The 19,864-nt window shown below is 37.3% G+C and overlaps 1 protein-coding gene across 1 annotated transcript; it reads left to right on the forward strand.

The window, feature by feature from the left end:
* The first annotated feature begins 217 nt into the window (after positions 1-217).
* On the forward strand, positions 218-727 carry LOC110906472 (pectinesterase/pectinesterase inhibitor U1-like). The gene has a single exon (XM_035976140.1). The coding sequence runs from the start codon at positions 218-220 to the stop codon at positions 725-727; it is 510 nt and encodes a 169-aa protein (XP_035832033.1).
* Positions 728-19,864: the final 19,137 nt, after the last annotated feature.

Genomic DNA, 19,864 nt, shown 5'->3' on the forward strand with positions numbered 1-19,864 from the left:
TTGTCTTTTTTTACAGGGGCAATTTTGTCCATCTGATTTTAATCTAACATATTTATAATTAATAAACTAAATTAAATATCTATAACTCCTTTATACTCTTATTTAACCATCATCTTCCCAAAAAAAAAAAAATAAATAAATAAATAAATAAATAAAAAAAACCTTAACCCACAAAATCGAAGCAGATCATCTTCCTCAAAAAATCCATAATCCCACAATGAATCTCCTGCAACAAAACGGCTCCGATGAGTCTCACCCACAAAGTATGACGGCTTCCACAGCTCACGCCCTTGTAAAATCATCATGCGACAACACATTTTACCCAGAATTATGCTACTCCACCATCACTAGCCACTCTGAAGTCACCAAAAAGGTGAAAAGCCAAAAGGACGTGATCGAGCTGGCTGTGAATATCACAAAAACCACAGTGGAGAAAAACTACTTCCAGATAAAGAAGCTGAGCACTCGAAAAGGCCTGAATACACGCGAGATTGGGGCGCTTCACGACTGTCTAGAAATGGTAGCCGAAACGTTGGAAGAGCTTACGGAAGTTGAGAAAGACCTGGAGGAGTACCACACCAAGAAATCCCTACAACAGCACGCTAACGATCTCAAGACGCTTATGAGCTCCACCATCACCGACCAGGAGACTTGTCTTGACGGCTTCTCTCACGGCGGTGCTTCGATTTTGTGGGTTAGGTTTTTTTTTCCGGAAGATGATGGTTAAATAAGGGTATAAAGGAATTATATATATTTAATCTAGTTTATTAATTATTAATATGTTAAATTAAAATCAGATGGACAAAATTGCCCCTGCACAAAAAGACAAAATAGGTAGGTTGAAATAGTAAAAAATGTAGGATCATTGTGCGACCTGAATGAGTCGTTCAGAAGAGTTTCGATCCGAATCAAAGGCGGAATTCAATGAAACGGACTTGATAACAGTTTGATTCACTTTAAATGTCTCTTGTATTGATTTAATAGTATTACAGCACCTGGAGACAATTCCGCAGAGCTTCGCTACCAAATTCCAATCCTTACCAATGACAAACCATGCTCCCCTATATATAGACCAAGGTATTTCGTACGAAATGACTTTAGTTCATTTCGTACGAAATGGATTTCTCCATTTCGTGCGAAATGGTCTTTGGCCATTTCGTGCGAAATAGCTATCACACACACAAACCTAATTTCTATCCTATCGAGCACTGGTTTATCCTATCTGATTACATGACTCGATACAAGACGAAGTCAATAGACATATGCACTAACAGACTCCCCCTTGGATATTAACGAAGTCTTCAGTGTCGAGTCTTCAGCATGACACATCTTCAGTCTTGATCAGTCTTCTTAAGGCTCCCCTTTCGTCAAGCTTCCGTGCTTTTGGGATCGACACCTGGCTTTCCGGTTACAAGCTCCCCCTTGCTTCGAGCTCGTCTTCAGACTCCCCCTTAGACTCAGCTATCGGGATCATAATCTAGTACAACATCTGCAATCACTTAAACATTTATAAGTAAAAGCATTATAAACATCCAATTATCCAGTAATTGTAACCCTGGCTCTATTAAACTTTCTAAATCAAGATCCTGGCTCTAAAATATAATAATATGAATATGTCCAGAAATACTTGATTCACTCCCCCTATCAACAATCTTCATAGATTTAGCGGTTTTAGTAAACAAAATCCGAAACTAGCTCTTTTACATGTTTTAACAGTCTAAGCATCCAACTCCCTCACAGTTAATGATCCAAGTCCAACTTAATGACCTTGGAGATTTCCACAAACTGTTTTTGATTTTTGATTTTAAAACTACAAGTTTCAAATTAATGAACTTCTTTTATTTTCAAAAATACAATCAGCATACTTAGATTTTGAAACTCAGCGTTCCAGACATCGGTTGTCGAAACTAAAGTAGAAATCAAAATCTTTTTGTATTTTTCTGAAACATAAAGCAGTAAAGAAATATTTACAAACATATTTATAGACAATATTTTTGTTTGAGTTCGTGTTAGAGGATCATATCAGTTTATGACAAATCACTAGTACCGTTGAGCTTTTAACACTTTAAGTTTTATACGATTCACTTAGATTGTTAGTATACTGATCCACTTAAATTTTCACACAAAATTCAATTGATTCAAGATACGAGATTAATGTTTTAAGGACTTAAACATATTCGCGTGTCCCACCTCAGAATATACTCCCGTATCAAAATTCCCTAGATTCAGTCTTACAGGTGAGTATACCAATTTGATATCTGTTCTCTGGGTTCGTGCGAGACCTTGAGAGCTCATGTATGAACTTCCGTTCAGTCAAAGAGATGAAGGCTCGACTTAAGGTGTGTTCCCTTTAGAGAATCTTTTCTTCAACTGCAATTGATTCGTATCTTTCGATATTTTATCAATTTTTAAGCAGAGGGTGAGCTTTTAAAGCGCGTAAAGTATTATACGAGGTCTAGGCCATTGCTTCCACAAAATCAGAAGACCAGGTATAATGCCACAAATATCAAACAGTATAAAGACCTAGTATCTCAGAATCATGCAATCTCTCAAACAAGATTTCGGGGGTTACCCATATATCCGAGAGATGTTCCCCACGAGATAAGCAAGTATTTGATATTTAGGTTTATATCTCAATACAATATACTAAGCGTGTAAAAACCTACTGGCATATCATCAGTGAGACCGTTTATCACAATTAAACATTCCATTTTTTTAGCGTACTGTGATTGTCTACTGATGTACTATCATTTCCTCTTTTTACACAATAACTCAATTTTTGAAATTTATCATGTTTTTGACCTTTTCAAATTTTCTAATGTTTTTGGATTTTCTGAAATATTCTTACTCCCCCTAAAATACAAAACCATTTAAAGAAAATTTGACAAACCGACACTGATAGCTTTATCTCGCCATCCATTTTCTGCTTTACATGCTCAGCTTTGCAAATGTATAACGTACCCCCATGATTTACAACACATTGATTTTTTTTAGTTCGAAAACCGATTTTCAATCTTGTGAAACTAATCATGTTTGTTCCGCTGTGAGGGTTTCGGCGTATTCAATCAACATATTTTTGAATTTTAGAATTTTTGACAAATTTAAAAACAAACATATTTTTAATTTTTCAAATTTTTGACAAAATAAAAACATATTTTTGGTTTTTTAAATTTTTCAATTTTTAGGGTTTTTGAAATATTGTTTATTTATGTACAAAAATCAAACAAACTCCCTGTTTCAACAGTAGCAGGGACCAGCAGCCTCCTCTTCTCCTTGTGCCAGGCTGCTCCGATTTCCATTCTCACAGTCTTCAATTTTCTTGAGCACCTGCACATTCAACTATTCAATCACTTGAACAATCTAGCCCAGGTCTGTTTGACCTTAGGCATTTCAACACAATATGCATCATTTAATTTCGGAAAAACTTTGTCATCTTGAACAAAGACTTTTTCAACTTTGACTTCAACTTTTTCATTATTTACCGAAGTCATTTGTTTCTTAACAGACCATGTGTGACCTTTTGGAGTACCTCGTTTGTAAAAATTTGAATCTTTTTGAACATTTTGATTCTGAACAACATTTGGTTTCCAAAACTCATTTGGTTTTGTTGCATCGACATTTGTTCTCCAACTTTGTGTTGTTCTAAATCTGGGTGTGTGAGAATTCCAGGTCTGTCTTGAATCGAACCTATTCGGGTTTGATTTCCAAGTTTGATTTAAAACAAACTTGTTTGTGTTGTACCTCCAAGTTTATTTTGAATCAAATCTGATTGACCTTTGTTTCACATCCTCAGATTTCTGTTTCTCAACATTTTCAGACTTCTTTTTCTCAACATCAACAGGTTTCAGATTTGGACACTTAGTGCAAGACGTCCAGTTTGATCACATTTGAAACATGTTCTCTTGGACACATCTTTGACCTGTGGTTGTTGCTTTTTCTTTTGAGCATAGAACTCTTTATTAGACTGACGCCTAAATTGGAGTTCTTTCTCTTCTTCGGAACTTGTTCCGTGAACAAAATTCATTTTTGCCTGATAATTTGGTATTTCATTTTTGTTCCAACTTTGTTTCTTCTTATAACCCAAACCAGCCTTCATATTTTTCTTTTTGAAACCAGGTTTGTTATAAAAAGTTTTATGACCTTTTCTAGCACACTTTTTTCAGACTTTTCAATCTCAACCATCTTGAAAACTTTGTCAATCTTTTCCGAAATCACATTCTGAATCGGGAATACAATATCTAAGAATAATTTGTCTGATCCAATCATGGTATAAACCAATCCTTTTGAATCTTTATTCAAATTTTTCTCAGATTTTGAGTTTTTCAGATATTCTTCATGAAATCTACCTTCATTTTCATCATGTGATTCAGCTTTACCTGTATCAACCGACTCTTCTTTCAACACATTTTCAACGACCTTACCTACCACCTCTGAATCACTAGAATCATCAGATTTGGAATAGGTTATGTCAATGTTATCTGTCAATTGATCTACCATGTTGAAAGCTTTTTCGACCTTTTCATCATCATAAAATGCAAACTATTCCGGTGGTGGAACTTGATGAAACTCTGAGACAATGCCCTTTTTGTTTTGCTCAGAATCTTTACCATCCGGTTTTATATTGAAAATTCTTTCAAGCACATATGATGACGCATGATAACTTTTTAACTTGTTGTCATCCTGTTCTAAATCAGCAATCTGGCGTTTTAGCTTAGCAACATCCACAATATAAGAATTTACAACTTGTTGCTTTATTTCATACCGTCGCTTAAATGTATCAGTTGTTTCAGAACAGTACCTCAATCTTGATTGAACAAGTTTCATTTGACCCTTCACATCTTCATATGACTTTTTAGTAATGTGATAAGCCAATTTTATTGAATCATATTCTTTTTTCATTACTTGAAAAACATTCTCTTTTTTATCACATTCTTCTGTCTTTTTCAAAACATTTTATTTTTCTAATTTTTTAGTTTTTCTGAAAGTTTTTCATCATTGTCTTTCAAAATCTTTTCATTTTCTAACATTTCTTTGTATTTATTTTTGAAAACTTCTTCGATTTTAGAAAATTCTAAATCTCTTGTTCTGAATTTTTCGTCTTTTTCTATACAAGCACTACATGTTTCCATGCATTTCTTGCACTTTTCAACATTTTTGTTTAAGATCTTAGAATCAGAATTTACCTCAGTGACTGGCACCTTGGTGTTTGCTGCGACTTCTGTTTGATCAGCATCTGTCTGAGTTTGATCATCATCTTTCGTTTTCTCATTACCAGCACCAGCATCACTCTTCACTTCAACCGAACTTTCCATCTTCTTCTCAGCTTCTTCAACTTGCTGTTCTTCAATAACAGCTTCTTTTTCAACAACCTTTTCTTCTTCCTTCTCTTCTTCTCTTATCTTCACATCCTCAACTTTCACAGCTTCGACTTTAACTTCTTCAGCAACTTTCTTCAACTCTTCTACCATACACTCAATATTCTTCTTCATTCTTTCTTCATCCCTCTTCCTCAAACTTGATGTCATGACATCTCTTATGAGTTTTTCAAACATTTTCACATAAGTTTTGTCTTTTCCAACATTTGTATAGTATTCAACGGATCGAGGAATTACTAAAAGAACATCATCAAAAATTATGTCCTTCTTGGGAACATCAGGTTCACCATTTCTGTTGACATAACACTCTCGCTTCTTGTCCCATCTTTTATTGATTACAACATTTTCATATTCTTCTTGCATTTCATCAATTTTGTTTCCAGCAATGTTTCTTTCTATGTATCTTTTTTCATTCAGAATCTCTTCTCTGGTTTTCTCTTTGATTTCAGCAACAAAAACATGATGTTTGCTCTTTGATATCGTTTTGCCATGAGCTGTACATCGATTATCAACACGATCTTCTTCTGGAAGAATCTGACTCCTATCATACCCTTCATCATCATGGATTACTGCAAATGCTCTTGACTTCTCTTTAGGATTATTTTCGATCATTTTCGGCTCTTCTTTGCTTCGGTGGTTAATCGCCTTTCGATAATAGTCATCATTGAAAGGATGTTCATTTCTATCAACCGCAGAATTGTTGCATTCTCTCTTGAAATGACCTTTTTGCTTACATTTGAAACAGGTCACTTTGGATTTGTCAAATCCCAGCTTAGTTGATGGTCCACCAATTGTCTGTTTCCCAGTAATCTCCATGTATCTCTGAGCTCTTCTGATGCAACTTGCCAAACACCAGCGAATGTCTATGAGTTCCATTTCTTCCGAATCAATCTGGTCGTAGTCTTCTTTGGTCAATTCAGAATTTCCAATTTTGCCATCTACTAGACCTTCATATGATTCCAGAACAGATGCAAGGAAGCTCATTTGCTGTTTAGCAAATTTGATGCTCATAGCAGGAGAATTCTTCAGTTTAAAAGCAATGTTGAAGAGAACTTCTTCAGATTCTTCAGAGTCTTCTTTTGAAGAGGATGAATGGTATCCTGGATTGTAGCTTGATGAGCTTTTCTGTGGTTCCTTTGTCTTCTCTCCACTAAATGCTGTCTTTGGTGATTCACCAGCTTTCACCGAAGGTATGTTACCTCTGTAATAAAGACCAACATTCTGATGATATGAAGAACTGCTTATCTTATTTTGTTTCTACAACTCCAGTTCATGACTTTCAATTTTTTCTATCAAAACATCAAGAGAAATTGTATCATATAACACATCATTTTTCAAAATGAACACAAACGTTTGCTACTGATCAGCTCGTGGTAACGCTTCTATGATTTTATCTATTATTTCTTCTCGAGTTTTAACAATTCCAAAACGATCAAGTTCAATTTTCAAATGACCAAATCGTTCTATCATTTGTCGAACTGATTCACCTTTCAAGCTATCAAACAAATCAAATTCTTTCTTTAGTAAAGCAAATTTATTTTTCTTGATTTGTTTACCCCCCTCAGCTTTAACCCGTAAAGCTTCCCAAACAGATTTTGATGACCCGTTATGTTGAAGTAAAGAAACATGTCATCTCTGATTGATGATTGCATTAAAGCTATCATTCTCTGTTCAGCTGCAAAATCGGATTTGTCTTCTTTGGATAAGCTTTTGAGCGGGGTTTCTTCTCCTTTATCATTGATCGGCCTATTATAACCAAATTCCAAACAAAACCAGCTCTCGTGCGCGTAAGCTTTTGCCCAGTTAATGAAACGTTCTTTCCACCAAGTGTAATCTTCAATACTTTCGAGCGTTGGTGGTTTTGAATATGTTCCATAGAAGTTACCATGTTTAATGTTTTCATTGATCGCTTTTGTTATGGTTTTTGGTGTAACAATTGAGGCTTCGGAAGACTCGGATGTAAATGCATTGTAAAACGTGTTGTAAAACTCTTCAGCCATGATGTGAACTTCTTGAATTACCTGGAGACAAACAAACAATCAAACACAATCAGTTTAAACACTTATCAATTAACTGACTTGAAATGATACTCGGTTGGTGCGAAATGATCTTGACACGAAATGTATTCAAACGAAATGGATTCACGCGAAACAACAACTTTAAAACGAAATGACGATTTCATGCGAAATGGAGACACTTTCCAAATGAAATAGTAACTTGGTGCGAAATGGTCAAACGAAATGACACTTTTCAGCGAAATAGCAATCTTTCAAGCGAAATGAGTCTTTTCGTGCGAAATGACATATTATTTCAAGCAAAATGGTAATCCGTGCTAAATGAGAAGTTGATTTCGTGCGAAATGAGCTGTACTTTATCCAATCCGTGTGAAACGAAATACTGATTTCGTACGGAATGATGCTGACGTCATACTGTCGGCCATGATTTTGTCAAATAAATCCGGTTATAGTTCGATTCAAGGTCTGATACTTTCAAGGATTTGTTAAAACTGTATTTCGCGTGTAATATGTGAAATTCACTCCATTTTAACCATGAAAACTTGTTTAATTTTGAAAAGAAGGTGTAGAAGACAGAAATATGATGAAATCAAGCTGAATTCGGTAAGAACTCCCCCTCATGTGCTCTGATACCACTTGTAGGATCGTTGTGCGACCTGAATGAGTCGTTCAGAAGAGTTTCGATCTGAATCAAAGGCGGAATTCAATGAAACGGACTTGATAACAGCTTGATTCACTTTAAATGTCTCTTGTATTGATTTAATAGTATTACAGCACCTGGAGACAATTCGGCAGAGCTTCGCTACCAAATTCCAATCCTTACCAATGACAAACCATGCTCCCCTATATATAGACCAAGGTATTTCGTACGAAATGACTTTAGTTCATTTCGTACAAAATGGATTTCTCCATTTCGTGCGAAATGGTCTTTGGCCATTTCGTGCGAAATAGCTATCACACACACAAACCTAATTTCTATCCTATCGAGCACTGGTTTATCCTATCTGATTACAAGACTCGATACAAGACGAAGTCAACAGACATATGCACTAACAAAAAGGGTTTTTTTGAATTTTGGACTAAAATGCAATAAAAGTGAAACCACAGGGACCCAAATTTAAAAAGTCTGAGATTTGGAGTAAAATGGCAAAAGTGCCCAAACCACAGGGACCAAAATGGCAGTTTACTCATTAATTTATTAAATCTCTATCTAATAAATAAGTAACTGCTTACATCACATGTCACAAATCTGTAAGATTATCTCCAATGCCACGTGCGCCCTTCGCTGCAACGTCATCTGCCACATCATATCCTTACAAATACTTAAAAACCCTTACTTCATCTCCAACCCAACAAATATCCATACCCTTCTTAATTTCCATCTCAATATCTACCCACTACACACAATATTTAAATAAACATTTTTTTCTTTTACTTTAGACCCATCCACATGCAAAAAGCAACAAAAACAAAGCCCTTGTGAAAGGGCTTAGTTACTAAAGCTACGCAGTATGGTTATGGTCCTCCCTTGGAGAATGATCCGCCACATAGGATCCACGTAGGATGGGTGTGAGGATGGGGCAAAGAGGATGGAGGTATGGAAATGGGGGATGGACCTAAAATGTATATGTATATATTGTATGTATTGGTGTGTGAGAGAGGGGGAGGGGTGGTTTTTGCCTTCTTGTGGATCGTCGCCATCGTCTCAAAAGTGACGGAGAGTACAAAGACGGTAGGGGGCGGGGCGGTGTTCGGACCGACGCCGGACCAAAACGATAGAGGGACGACCCCCATACCGTGTAGTCTAAGGACACCATAAGAACATAAGTTTACAATGGTAAGTCCTTTTTTTGAATACCTCTAAAAGATGCATTGGAGGTATTCTAATCATAAGATTCTTTTTTTTTTCTTTTTTTTTTTCCCAATTTTCAAAGTATCTTTTATAAATATTAATATTTTTTAATACTAATTATTTAATATTTTTTTTACTATACAACATATGTAAACATGAATTATCTAATCTAATTTGTTAATATATAAACAAATTTATGGGAAAAGAGTTGAATTTTATTAAATATAAAATGAGCAATTAACTTTGCATACATTTAAAGATATGGTTTACTTTTAATGAAATTTATTTTTACAAAATTAAGCTTTCACTCTTTTTAATTACCTTTGTAAATCGATGAACAAGGTAATGTGACCTATTTTAACCTGTCAAACATAGTGACAACACTTGCTATGAATAGTAAGTAGTCCACATGACACGTATCCGCTGTAAGGAACAACCCCCACTATCTATTCCACCGACCGTATCCAAAAATATATATGGAGTTATTGTAAATAATAAAATTATTTTCCACAAACAACATATATGATATACCTTGTGAATTTCACATCCCAGAATAAATAATACATTGTGAAATGCAAATATGTACTTAAAATATTTTCATAACTCTAAAATACTCCTTAGTAAATATTTAAAAACTTCAGAAAAAATTCACGACGATTAAAAATCTATTGGACTCGATAGATTGAAGGTTTTAGTGAGTAAAATACATAAAGGGAAAAAATTGCAATTTACTTTTTAATATAACTGATGACGGGGTAGCCCAAGACCAAATAAAACGACATTAATACATGAATGCTTAAAAGGTAAAAAGGTTCAAAGCTTCAAAACCTGGGGAATTGAGATAAAGTAACACGGAACAGTAAAAAGTCATGTCTCTAGATTACTTCACCAACTCACCAGCCGCAAAAGCAATACAGGTCCACAGAGCACACTCTTTTATCCGCGGGTCAAAAGGCTTCAACCCCCGAAAGGGTAAGTCCCCCACTGCAAGCATGGTCACTAGTCAAATGCATTCCTCTTTGAGTGATGTCTTCTCCTATATATTAGACACTTCATTTACTAAGCAGGACATTCCTGGCCAGCCCTGATTCCTGAGATCTCTGGTCATTCACTTCGAGTACTTGCTTCATGCGAGTTACTCTCTTTCACATCCAACACACACATTCCTTTTGCTCATTGATCCGAATCTGAACACACTTTAGAGGAGGATCCTCAACAAACAACAAAGATAAACTAGTGAACCTCTCTCCACGTCTTGCAAACGTGGGGGGACCCCATGACCTGCGTTATGTAAAGTTGACCCCTTCAACCCTTTTGCCTAAGCAGCCCAGCTACTACCCTTGGTCTATTATTTGTTGCATCAACAAGTTGGCGCCCACCGTGGGGCTACGCCACTATTTTTCTTCAAAAAGACCTAGTAGTGTAGCTCCATTGCTTTGAAATTACCATGTCAAAAAGTGGATCCCCGGGAGAAGTGATTCAGGTCCCAAACGCTTCTACCCTAGGTACTAGCCAAACTCAGGTGGCTATACCAACTTCTTTTTCGACTCCGGGGAGCACTCCCGAGTTTCTCATTTTCAACACTCCAACCCCATCCAGATCTGGGGTCCCTTCCCCTAATGTTGGTGTCTCCGGCACCCCCTCACATGTTGAACTTACCCCTGAAGGGGTCGCTAACAATTTCCTTGAGTTGAGGTCTCTCCTCAATCAATATGTGAGTAGGGAAAGAGACAAGGGAGTGAGGATTCGTTTAGACTATGATGAGCCAGAACCAACACTATCTCCTGGGCCTCCTCTCCCTCCTTTTGCATTAAGGGACGAGGCAGGTCCTAGTTATCCTCCTCCAAACCCTAACCCATATTTATCCGCAAGGCCAAATCCTACATCATATCCTCTCTTTTCATCCCAACCAGCCACTAATGGTGCTCCTTTAGGCCATGAGCTGGCTCTTGACCAACTCTTACAGTCCCCAGTGACGAATATTCCACCAACAACAACTTCATGGGAACAGGCCTTGTCCGTGCTCCACTTGGCACGAAGCGCCGTTATGAGCACTCCCTTGGGAGTTAACTGCTCAGTTTCACCCGGAAGCCTTCAAGGCTTCAACCTTATGCCCCAAATGATGACTCAGACGATGGCTAGCTTCCCATGGCAGCACTTTATCAATCAAGTGTTGGCCACTCAGGGGAACAACAATAATAGCAACAACGCGGGTGCAAGGGTTGAAGAAGATTTGGCCAAGCCTTATAAGCCAAGCAACCTTTCATGCTTTTCACAGCAGATAGCTGATTATGATTTCCAAACGAAGATCAAAATGCTAGCCCACATCAAAACGTACGATGGAATTGAAGATCCTGAAGACCATCTTCAGATCTTTACTGGAGCCACAAGAATTGAGAAGTGGTCGAATGCAGAATGTTGTTTAATGTTCATGCAAACCCTTGTCGGATCAGCCAGAATCTGGTTCAATGATTTACCTGCTCGAAGCGTTCGAAGCTTCGATGACCTCAGCAAGAGATTCCTGGCCAATTCTCCCAACAGAGGCGGTATGTTAAAGATGCTACAGTGATCTTTCAGATCAAACAAATAGATGATGAAAGCCTTCGAGAGTTCATAGAAAGGTACAAAAAGGAAGGTCTAACTTATGTGGGGGCAGACGAAAAAATGAGGGTGGGCGGTTTCATGAATGCCATTACGTCCAAATATCTCACAAGAGATTTCAACAAATCCCTGCCCAAGACCTTGGAAGAAGCTCTCGAAAGGGCCGAAGCCCACATCCGGGGAGAGGAGGCAGTAGACATCAAAGAGCAAAGAAAAAGAGGATCCAGCTGGCGAGGCAACAGCCCAGCTAGAAAAAAGGGAAACTTCAACTCCTATGGTAGACGCCAAAAGGGTTCAGACTATCGAAGGTCTTAAGGCCGGAACCCTTCCAGCATGGAGAAAGGCATAAGTTTCACACCTCTTACCAAGACTCCTCAAGAAATCCTAGCAACATAGAAGTCAAACAAAACTTTAGGCCTCCTAGGCCTCTCCCCAAGAGCAGAAAGAACGAGAACTCCACACAATACTGTGAATTCCATGAAGAAAAGGGTCACCACACACCAATGATTGCTTCCAGCTCAAGAAAAGAATTGAAGAGGCTGTTAAGTTCGGGGAATTTGCTCACTTGGTTAAAGGAGTAAGGGACAAAATGGCTGAAGGAAAGGGCAAGGAAGTCAATATGGTGGGTTTGATGGAAGGGTTCCACACAAGAGGAAACGGTTGGAGGCTTGGGAGCTTCAGTGTGTTTGCTTTCCTCCAACAGAGAGAAGCAACTTTGGGAACATTAGAAATAAGTAAAGAATAAATATACACTGGTGCTGCCACTGAAATCATGTTCGAAAAGTTCTTTAACTGTTTGAGCAATGAAGAACGTTCAAAGCTTCAACCCTCTGGGACCTCCATAAAAGGTATTGCCGATATACCCCTTAAGCCTTTAGGGCAACTGACACTTAATGTTCGTTTCAGTGAAGGTCAGAAGGAAAGAATCCAACCACTCACCTTTGTGGTTATCAACATAACTTCAAACTATGATGTGATCATTGGAAGACCGGGGTAGTGTGCATTCTATATGGCCGTATCTGTTGGCCATGGCACTGTCAAATTTTCCACCGAGAGGGGAATAGCAACCCTTCAACCTTCTCAGGAGGCCTACTTGGTTAAAGGTGAAAGTTCGAAAAGTGAAGAAGACAAGCAAAGGCTAATCATAAATCCCAAGTACCCTAAACAAAGGATAAGGGTCAACCCAAGCCTTTCACAAGAAACCCTCTCGTATCTTGAAAAGTTGCTAACACGTTACAGTGATTTCTTCGCTTGGTGTCCGGAAGACATGACAGGGATCCCTCGAAGCATTGCTAAACATGAGTTGAGAATACCACCTGATGTCAAGCCTGTTGTCCAAAAGAAATGAAGTCTGGCCCCGGAAAGAAGCTTGGCTGCATGCCAAGAGGTTGAAAAGCTTGTGTCAGCTGGCATTCTCTGAGAAGTCAAGTATCAATCCTGGGTTGCAAACCCGGTTATGGTTCGAAAGCCAGACAATTCTTGGAGAATGTGTATAGACTTCAAGGATCTTAACAAGGCTTGTCCCAAAGTGTAAGACCCTAATTCGTATTTGACAAAAGTCGCAGCGGAAATTCGTGCCATAAAATTTCTTTCATTACAAACGTCCTGACTTACTTGAAAGTTCGTTTTAATATGTATCTTTTACAAAGATAAAGCATAAGTCCTATTTACTAATAGTACATACTCAATTATTCTCGTACAATCTATCTTGTGACTCGGTCTTCGATCTCTAATCCTTGTGATAATCGCCCGTTATCCGTACAACCTGCACTCACCACATACATTCATAACATTAGCACACATTATATAAACAAGATTCATTCGCGTACACTTCACATTTCGTCATCTTTCAAACTTTAAGCATTTCATCTGCGTATCCATTTCCTGGTGAGGCTTCAATAATGTACCTGCATTACTTTTCATTCTCAAGGTGCACCATTAATAACGTTAACCCTCAACGTGACTAAATCATGCATACATACGTACTTACATACATACATACACATCTACATACGTACATATCTTTACTACAAACTTTACATACGTGCATACACTCATACATGTCTTATTACATACATACATACACATCTACATACGTACGTACCTTTCCTACATCTTTACATACATGCATACGCTTGTACATATCTTTATACATACATACATGCACATCTATATACATACAAACCTTTCCTACATCATTACATACATGCATACACTCGTACATATCTTTATACATACATACATACACATCTACATTCGTACATACCTTTCCTACGTCATTACATACATGCATACATACACTCGTACATATCTTTATACATACATACATACATACATACACATCTACATATGTACATACCTTTCCTACATCATTACATACATGCATACCTTTACGTACACGTGCTAGATCACGCGTACCTCTTACATAATCATACATTATTTACATGGGTCTTAGACTTAGCTTTATAGCCCATAAACATCTAAGGAACCATCAAAATCATGTTTGGAAGGTCCGCCGTAGACCACGGATGACAAACCGAAGCCTACGATACATAAATCAACTTAAATAACAAGATTTCAGCTTTTGGAACTTGGGGAGGCCGTCGCCGACGGCCCTAGGGGCGTCGGCGACGGGCCTTGCATTTGCCCGTAGCCAGAAACACCCGTAGACAGGTAAATAAGGCGTCGGAGGAAAATTGGTTTTCTAGAGCCCGTCGGCGACGGCCCTAACCCCGTCGGCGACGCCCTCTAGAAAACCCCTTTTTCTGCAGACCCGTTTCGTCGTTCGTACGCACAAAAACGCGCATAACTTTTGAAACGTTTACCCGTTTAACCTCCCGTTTCTTCCTACATGCTTGTAAATTCACACTCTATCATATGAACTTAAAATCCCATACCCGGATTAAGGAAATTCTTAACTTACGCGCTATCGGCTTATTATTCATGTACGATTATTCGACCCGTTCATGTTTTCATCAAACATTTCATTCGTTTTAGCCCAAAACTTACACGAACCTTATAACCATAATACTTTTACATTATCCGGGGTTTCGTACTTGGGATTTATGTACCCGATACCCGGTATGCGTTAAACTTATTCATTTCATTCATTTATACGAAAACAACTTGGTTAATACAATTTCAGCTTGCTAATTTGTTTGTCCATTAACCATAACTCACAACCGGGTATTTATACTATTATTTCGCGCCTCTAATTCTTGATTAGCGTGCTTATGTACCATTCTACCCATACCCGGTTATAGCACCGTATTCATTACTTACGCAACCCTTCCGGTATAGTAATAAAACCACATTTTGATCCATTACATCTACTTAGCGAAAATCATCGATTTCATACGAACCATCCTTAATTGTCCTTAATTATCATACTTAATTAACTAGCACATATCTTTACGTAAACAACTAAGAAGTGATTACGGAAATCACTTACCTTGTGCGTCCATGTTCATACTCGTTTCCTCGCCACTTCTTGACCTATTAGCCTTCCGTGCTTCATTCCGTCTTGACATAATTCCTATACTTCCATGTCATCGAAATCACATTCTTATTAGCATACTCAATTGTACATGCTAACGATCATATCGATCGTATAATTCACATTTGACGTTCATAGTCACTTCTAACAAGCATAATACATGTAACCAAATTCATATCATTTCCAACTCGTGGAATCCGTCATGTCATCGCATTAAACACACATACGTCTAACACGCATCGCATAACTTACTTTAATCTTACAATTATGACAACATGTCTAACCATTCTTCTTATACACAGTTGACTTTTAGAAGTCAACGGTCCATTTACTTTAACTTTCGACTTATCATTAAATACCCGTAACATCATAATCGATTATACGGACAACACTATATACATATCATCTTTTACTTACATACAATTTCATCTATTAAGCTCACCTAGGCATTTCATCAAACACTTGGTGTGCGTACCACTTCCTAAGCATAATGTACAAGTGATTGAAGCATGTTCTTCCCAAATTCATCTCATGAACCATTATATTCACACAAATCACATTGTCAATACTTCCACATCATGTCTAACTATCATAACTATCATGTAACATCTCATGTATCAACAAAATCACAATTTAACATCTTCACCATTCTATAATTACAAGTGGGTTTTACCATAAATCATCAATATGATCAAAACTAAGTACAATACAACTTCTACAATTGATATTATCTAACATTCATGTTCAATTTCATAAAATATTTATGAATTGCACATAATCCACTGCATCAACATTCACCAAAACATAAAATTTAACTTACTTGATGATAAGAACACTTAGATGATCATAATTCTTGATCCATGCATACAAACAAGCTTCAATTTCCTTCTAATCTTACTGATTTTGTTATGTTAGAGGGTTTCCTTTCTCCCTCTCTTGCTCCTGTCGACACCAACATACACACCAGTGTGTTTGTTTGGGTTTTTGTTCTATTTTTATATAAACTCTTTCAACTTGTACAACTTAGGTCCCTCTACTATGGAAATTGTGTTTTAATGTTAAAAATCTATCCTTACTTGTTTAATTAAGTAAATAACTAGGTTAAATAGCCTAGTTATTTTATTTCATGCTATAACATGGAAAACATGCTAGCGAATATAAAATTTCGGATATTGGGGCGTTACAAGTCCACCCTCCTTAAAAGAGGTTTCGTCCCCGAAACCTTGCTCATTCTCAAAAGACCAACACTACTCTCACTTTTTCATCTATTCATTCACGACGCTCATTACAACATGAATACATTCGGGATCTTGGTCAAAAGTTTGTTTCATACCAAAACATGATTGTTATCATTGTCCTTACGTTCTTAAATTATTTAATTTACTTTCATAATCACATAAAACTCAGAATCTGATCCAGAGATCTTATTAGTGTCGATACACTTTATAGTGCTAGTTCCTAGCACATTTCATTACTAACGGTTCGTTCATCATTCTACTGGCTGCACAGCCTATGTTTACGACTTGTGTCTATCCTTCTAATCAATCATAATACGCACATGTTTCTACTTATTTGAAATATTTCAATTCATTTCATTCTATTCGTATCTTATGTTATATCCTCCATGATATTTCATTTTTGATTACCATAAATAAATCCCAACATTCCATACCGTTCCATACCTCTTCAACACAGGTTAATCATTTACTAACCTCGATTTCATTGCGTAGACTAACGACCTGCAAACCAGATCGGCCCGCTTCTGAATGAATCCTTGTCAAAGCCGATTCAATTCCTTCCTTTCATGAAGTGGGTTTCCGCTCATGAGCATCCTTCCATCAATATCTTGTTTAGATGAACATGGCCAACAAGCCTAGCATCAAAGTTAGCATTTTCCATCGGTACTTGTCATTATTACTTTCTCTCCAAATGTATTTTATTCGGGGTTTTAAATGCTCTCAATTATTTCCTTCTTATAATTATTTCATTAACTTTTTTGCAAAACTTTCCCTTCCCGTCCATACTTAAGTTATTGTTCGGGTCGTAGCCCGTCATTCATTCCGACTCCCAAGAGTCATTTACCAACATATCTAACATGTAGCTTAATCAAAATTTCTTTCCTTAATTCAATTTTTAAGTTCGCATGCCATTTATGGTCATTCTTTCGTGCTTAAATTCGTCTTCGAATTCATACATATCACTCATACACTCCATTACTTTTATGTTTGAATCCGTCTCGCGGGTCCAAACATATCATTCATACATTCCATTACTTCTATGTTTGAATCCGTCTCGCCGGTCCAAACATTGCATTCACACATATTTTTTTCATTCTTTGAACCCGTCTCTCGGATTCAAACATTGCATTTACGCCTTTCATTCCTTGAATCCGTCTTGCAGATTCAAGCATTGCATTCATATCTTTCATTCTTTGAATCCGTCTCGCGGATTCAAACATTGCATATACACTTTTCATCCCTTGAATCCGTCTCGCGGATTCAAGCATTGCATTCATATCTTTCATTCTTTGAATCCGTCTCGCGGATTCAAACATTGCATATACGCTTTTCATCCCTTGAATCCGTCTCGCGGATTCAAGCATTGCATTCATATCTTTCATTCTTTGAATCCGTCTCGCGGATTCAAACATTGCATATACGCTTTTCATCCCTTGAATCCGTCTCGCGGATTCAAGCATTGCATTCATATCTTTCATTCTTTGAATCCGTCTCGCGGATTCAAACATTGCATATACGCTTTTCATCCCTTGAATCCGTCTCGCAGATTCAAGCATTGCATTCATACATTGTTGATCCGTACTTTCTTACGGATTCAACATTCTTCGTTCTTATCATTCATGTTTTTCATTCCTACATAGTACTTTCAATTTCCCGAGAGTCTTACTACCCATTTCACCCACACGCCCACCTTCCACCTAATTCTAACGGACATACCTGTAACAATTATCGCGGTCTCACGAACGTCATACGTTTCTTGTGTACTGGCCAGGTACACAATCCATGTATCAGTTTCGTGTCTTCGCGTAATCGCCACCTTATGTCCGAAGAATTAAGTTTCGGCACGTGTAACATTTTTAAAACCTCTTTACCATGTCGTTATTATATTCATCTAAAATTTTCTTTCACTTGCTTAATTATACCATTTCATACATCCACACGTTAAGTTTACGTACCTGGGGTCAATTCGTCTTATTACTTGCCTTGATGCCGGGACCGCATTCACGGATCATCCCTTCCGAACAAGTGCGCTTACCCTTAACATAACGTACTATTAGTCCCCTTCAAATGCATAATCTAATACATACATACCTTTGCTTCTACCTTTAGATCTTGATCGAGTCTCGGATTGTACGGGTTTCTTGTTACAAGAGCACACAGGTTTGAGTTCAAGTATTCATCTTCACATACTTGATTCTCTCAAACCTGGGCTCTGATACCAACTTGTAAGACCCTAATTCGTATTTGACAAAAGTCGCAGCGGAAATTCGTGCCATAAAATTTCTTTCATTACAAACGTCCTGACTTACTTGAAAGTTCGTTTTAATATGTATCTTTTACAAAGATAAAGCATAAGTCCTATTTACTAATAGTACATACTCAATTATTCCCGTACAATCTATCTTGTGACTCGGTCTTCGATCTCTAATCCTTGTAATAATCGCCCGTTATCCATACATCCTGCACTCACCACATACATTCATAACATTAGCACACATTATATAAACAAGATTCATTCGCGTACATTTCACATTTCGTCATCTTTCAAACTTTAAGCATTTCATCTGCGTATCCATTTCCTGGTGAGGCTTCAATTATGTACCTGCATTACTTTTCATTCTCAAGGTGCACCATTAATAACGTTAACCCTCAACGTGACTAAATCATGCATACATACGTACATACATACATACATACACATCTACATACGTACATATCTTTACTACAAACTTTACATACGTGCATAAACTCATACATGTCTTATTACATACATACATACACATCTACATACGTACGTACCTTTCCTACATCTTTACATACATGCATACGCTCGTACATATCTTTATACATACATACATGCACATCTATGTACATACAAACCTTTCCTACATCATTACATACATGCATACACTCGTACATATCTTTATACATACATACATACACATCTACATTCGTACATACCTTTCCTACGTCATTACATACATGCATACATACACTCGTACATATCTTTATACATACATACATACACATCTACATATGTACATACCTTTCCTACATCATTACATACATGCATACCTTTACGTACACGTGCTAGATCACGCGTACCTCTTACATAATCATACATTATTTACATGGGTCTTAGACTTAGCTTTATAGCCCATAAACATCTAAGGAACCATCAAAATCATGTTTGGAAGGTCCGCCGTAGACCACGGATGACAAAACGAAGCCTACGATACATAAATCAACTTAAATAACAAGATTTCAGCTTTTGGAACTTGGGGAGG

Source organism: Helianthus annuus, chromosome 8 (genome assembly GCF_002127325.2).
Source record: "Helianthus annuus cultivar XRQ/B chromosome 8, HanXRQr2.0-SUNRISE, whole genome shotgun sequence".
NCBI lineage: Eukaryota > Viridiplantae > Streptophyta > Magnoliopsida > Asterales > Asteraceae > Helianthus > Helianthus annuus.

Excerpts from the sequence above, each read along its gene's own strand:
- LOC110906472 (XM_035976140.1), top strand. The coding sequence starts at position 218 with ATGAATCTCCTGCAACAAAACGGCTCCGATGAGTCTCACCCACAAAGT.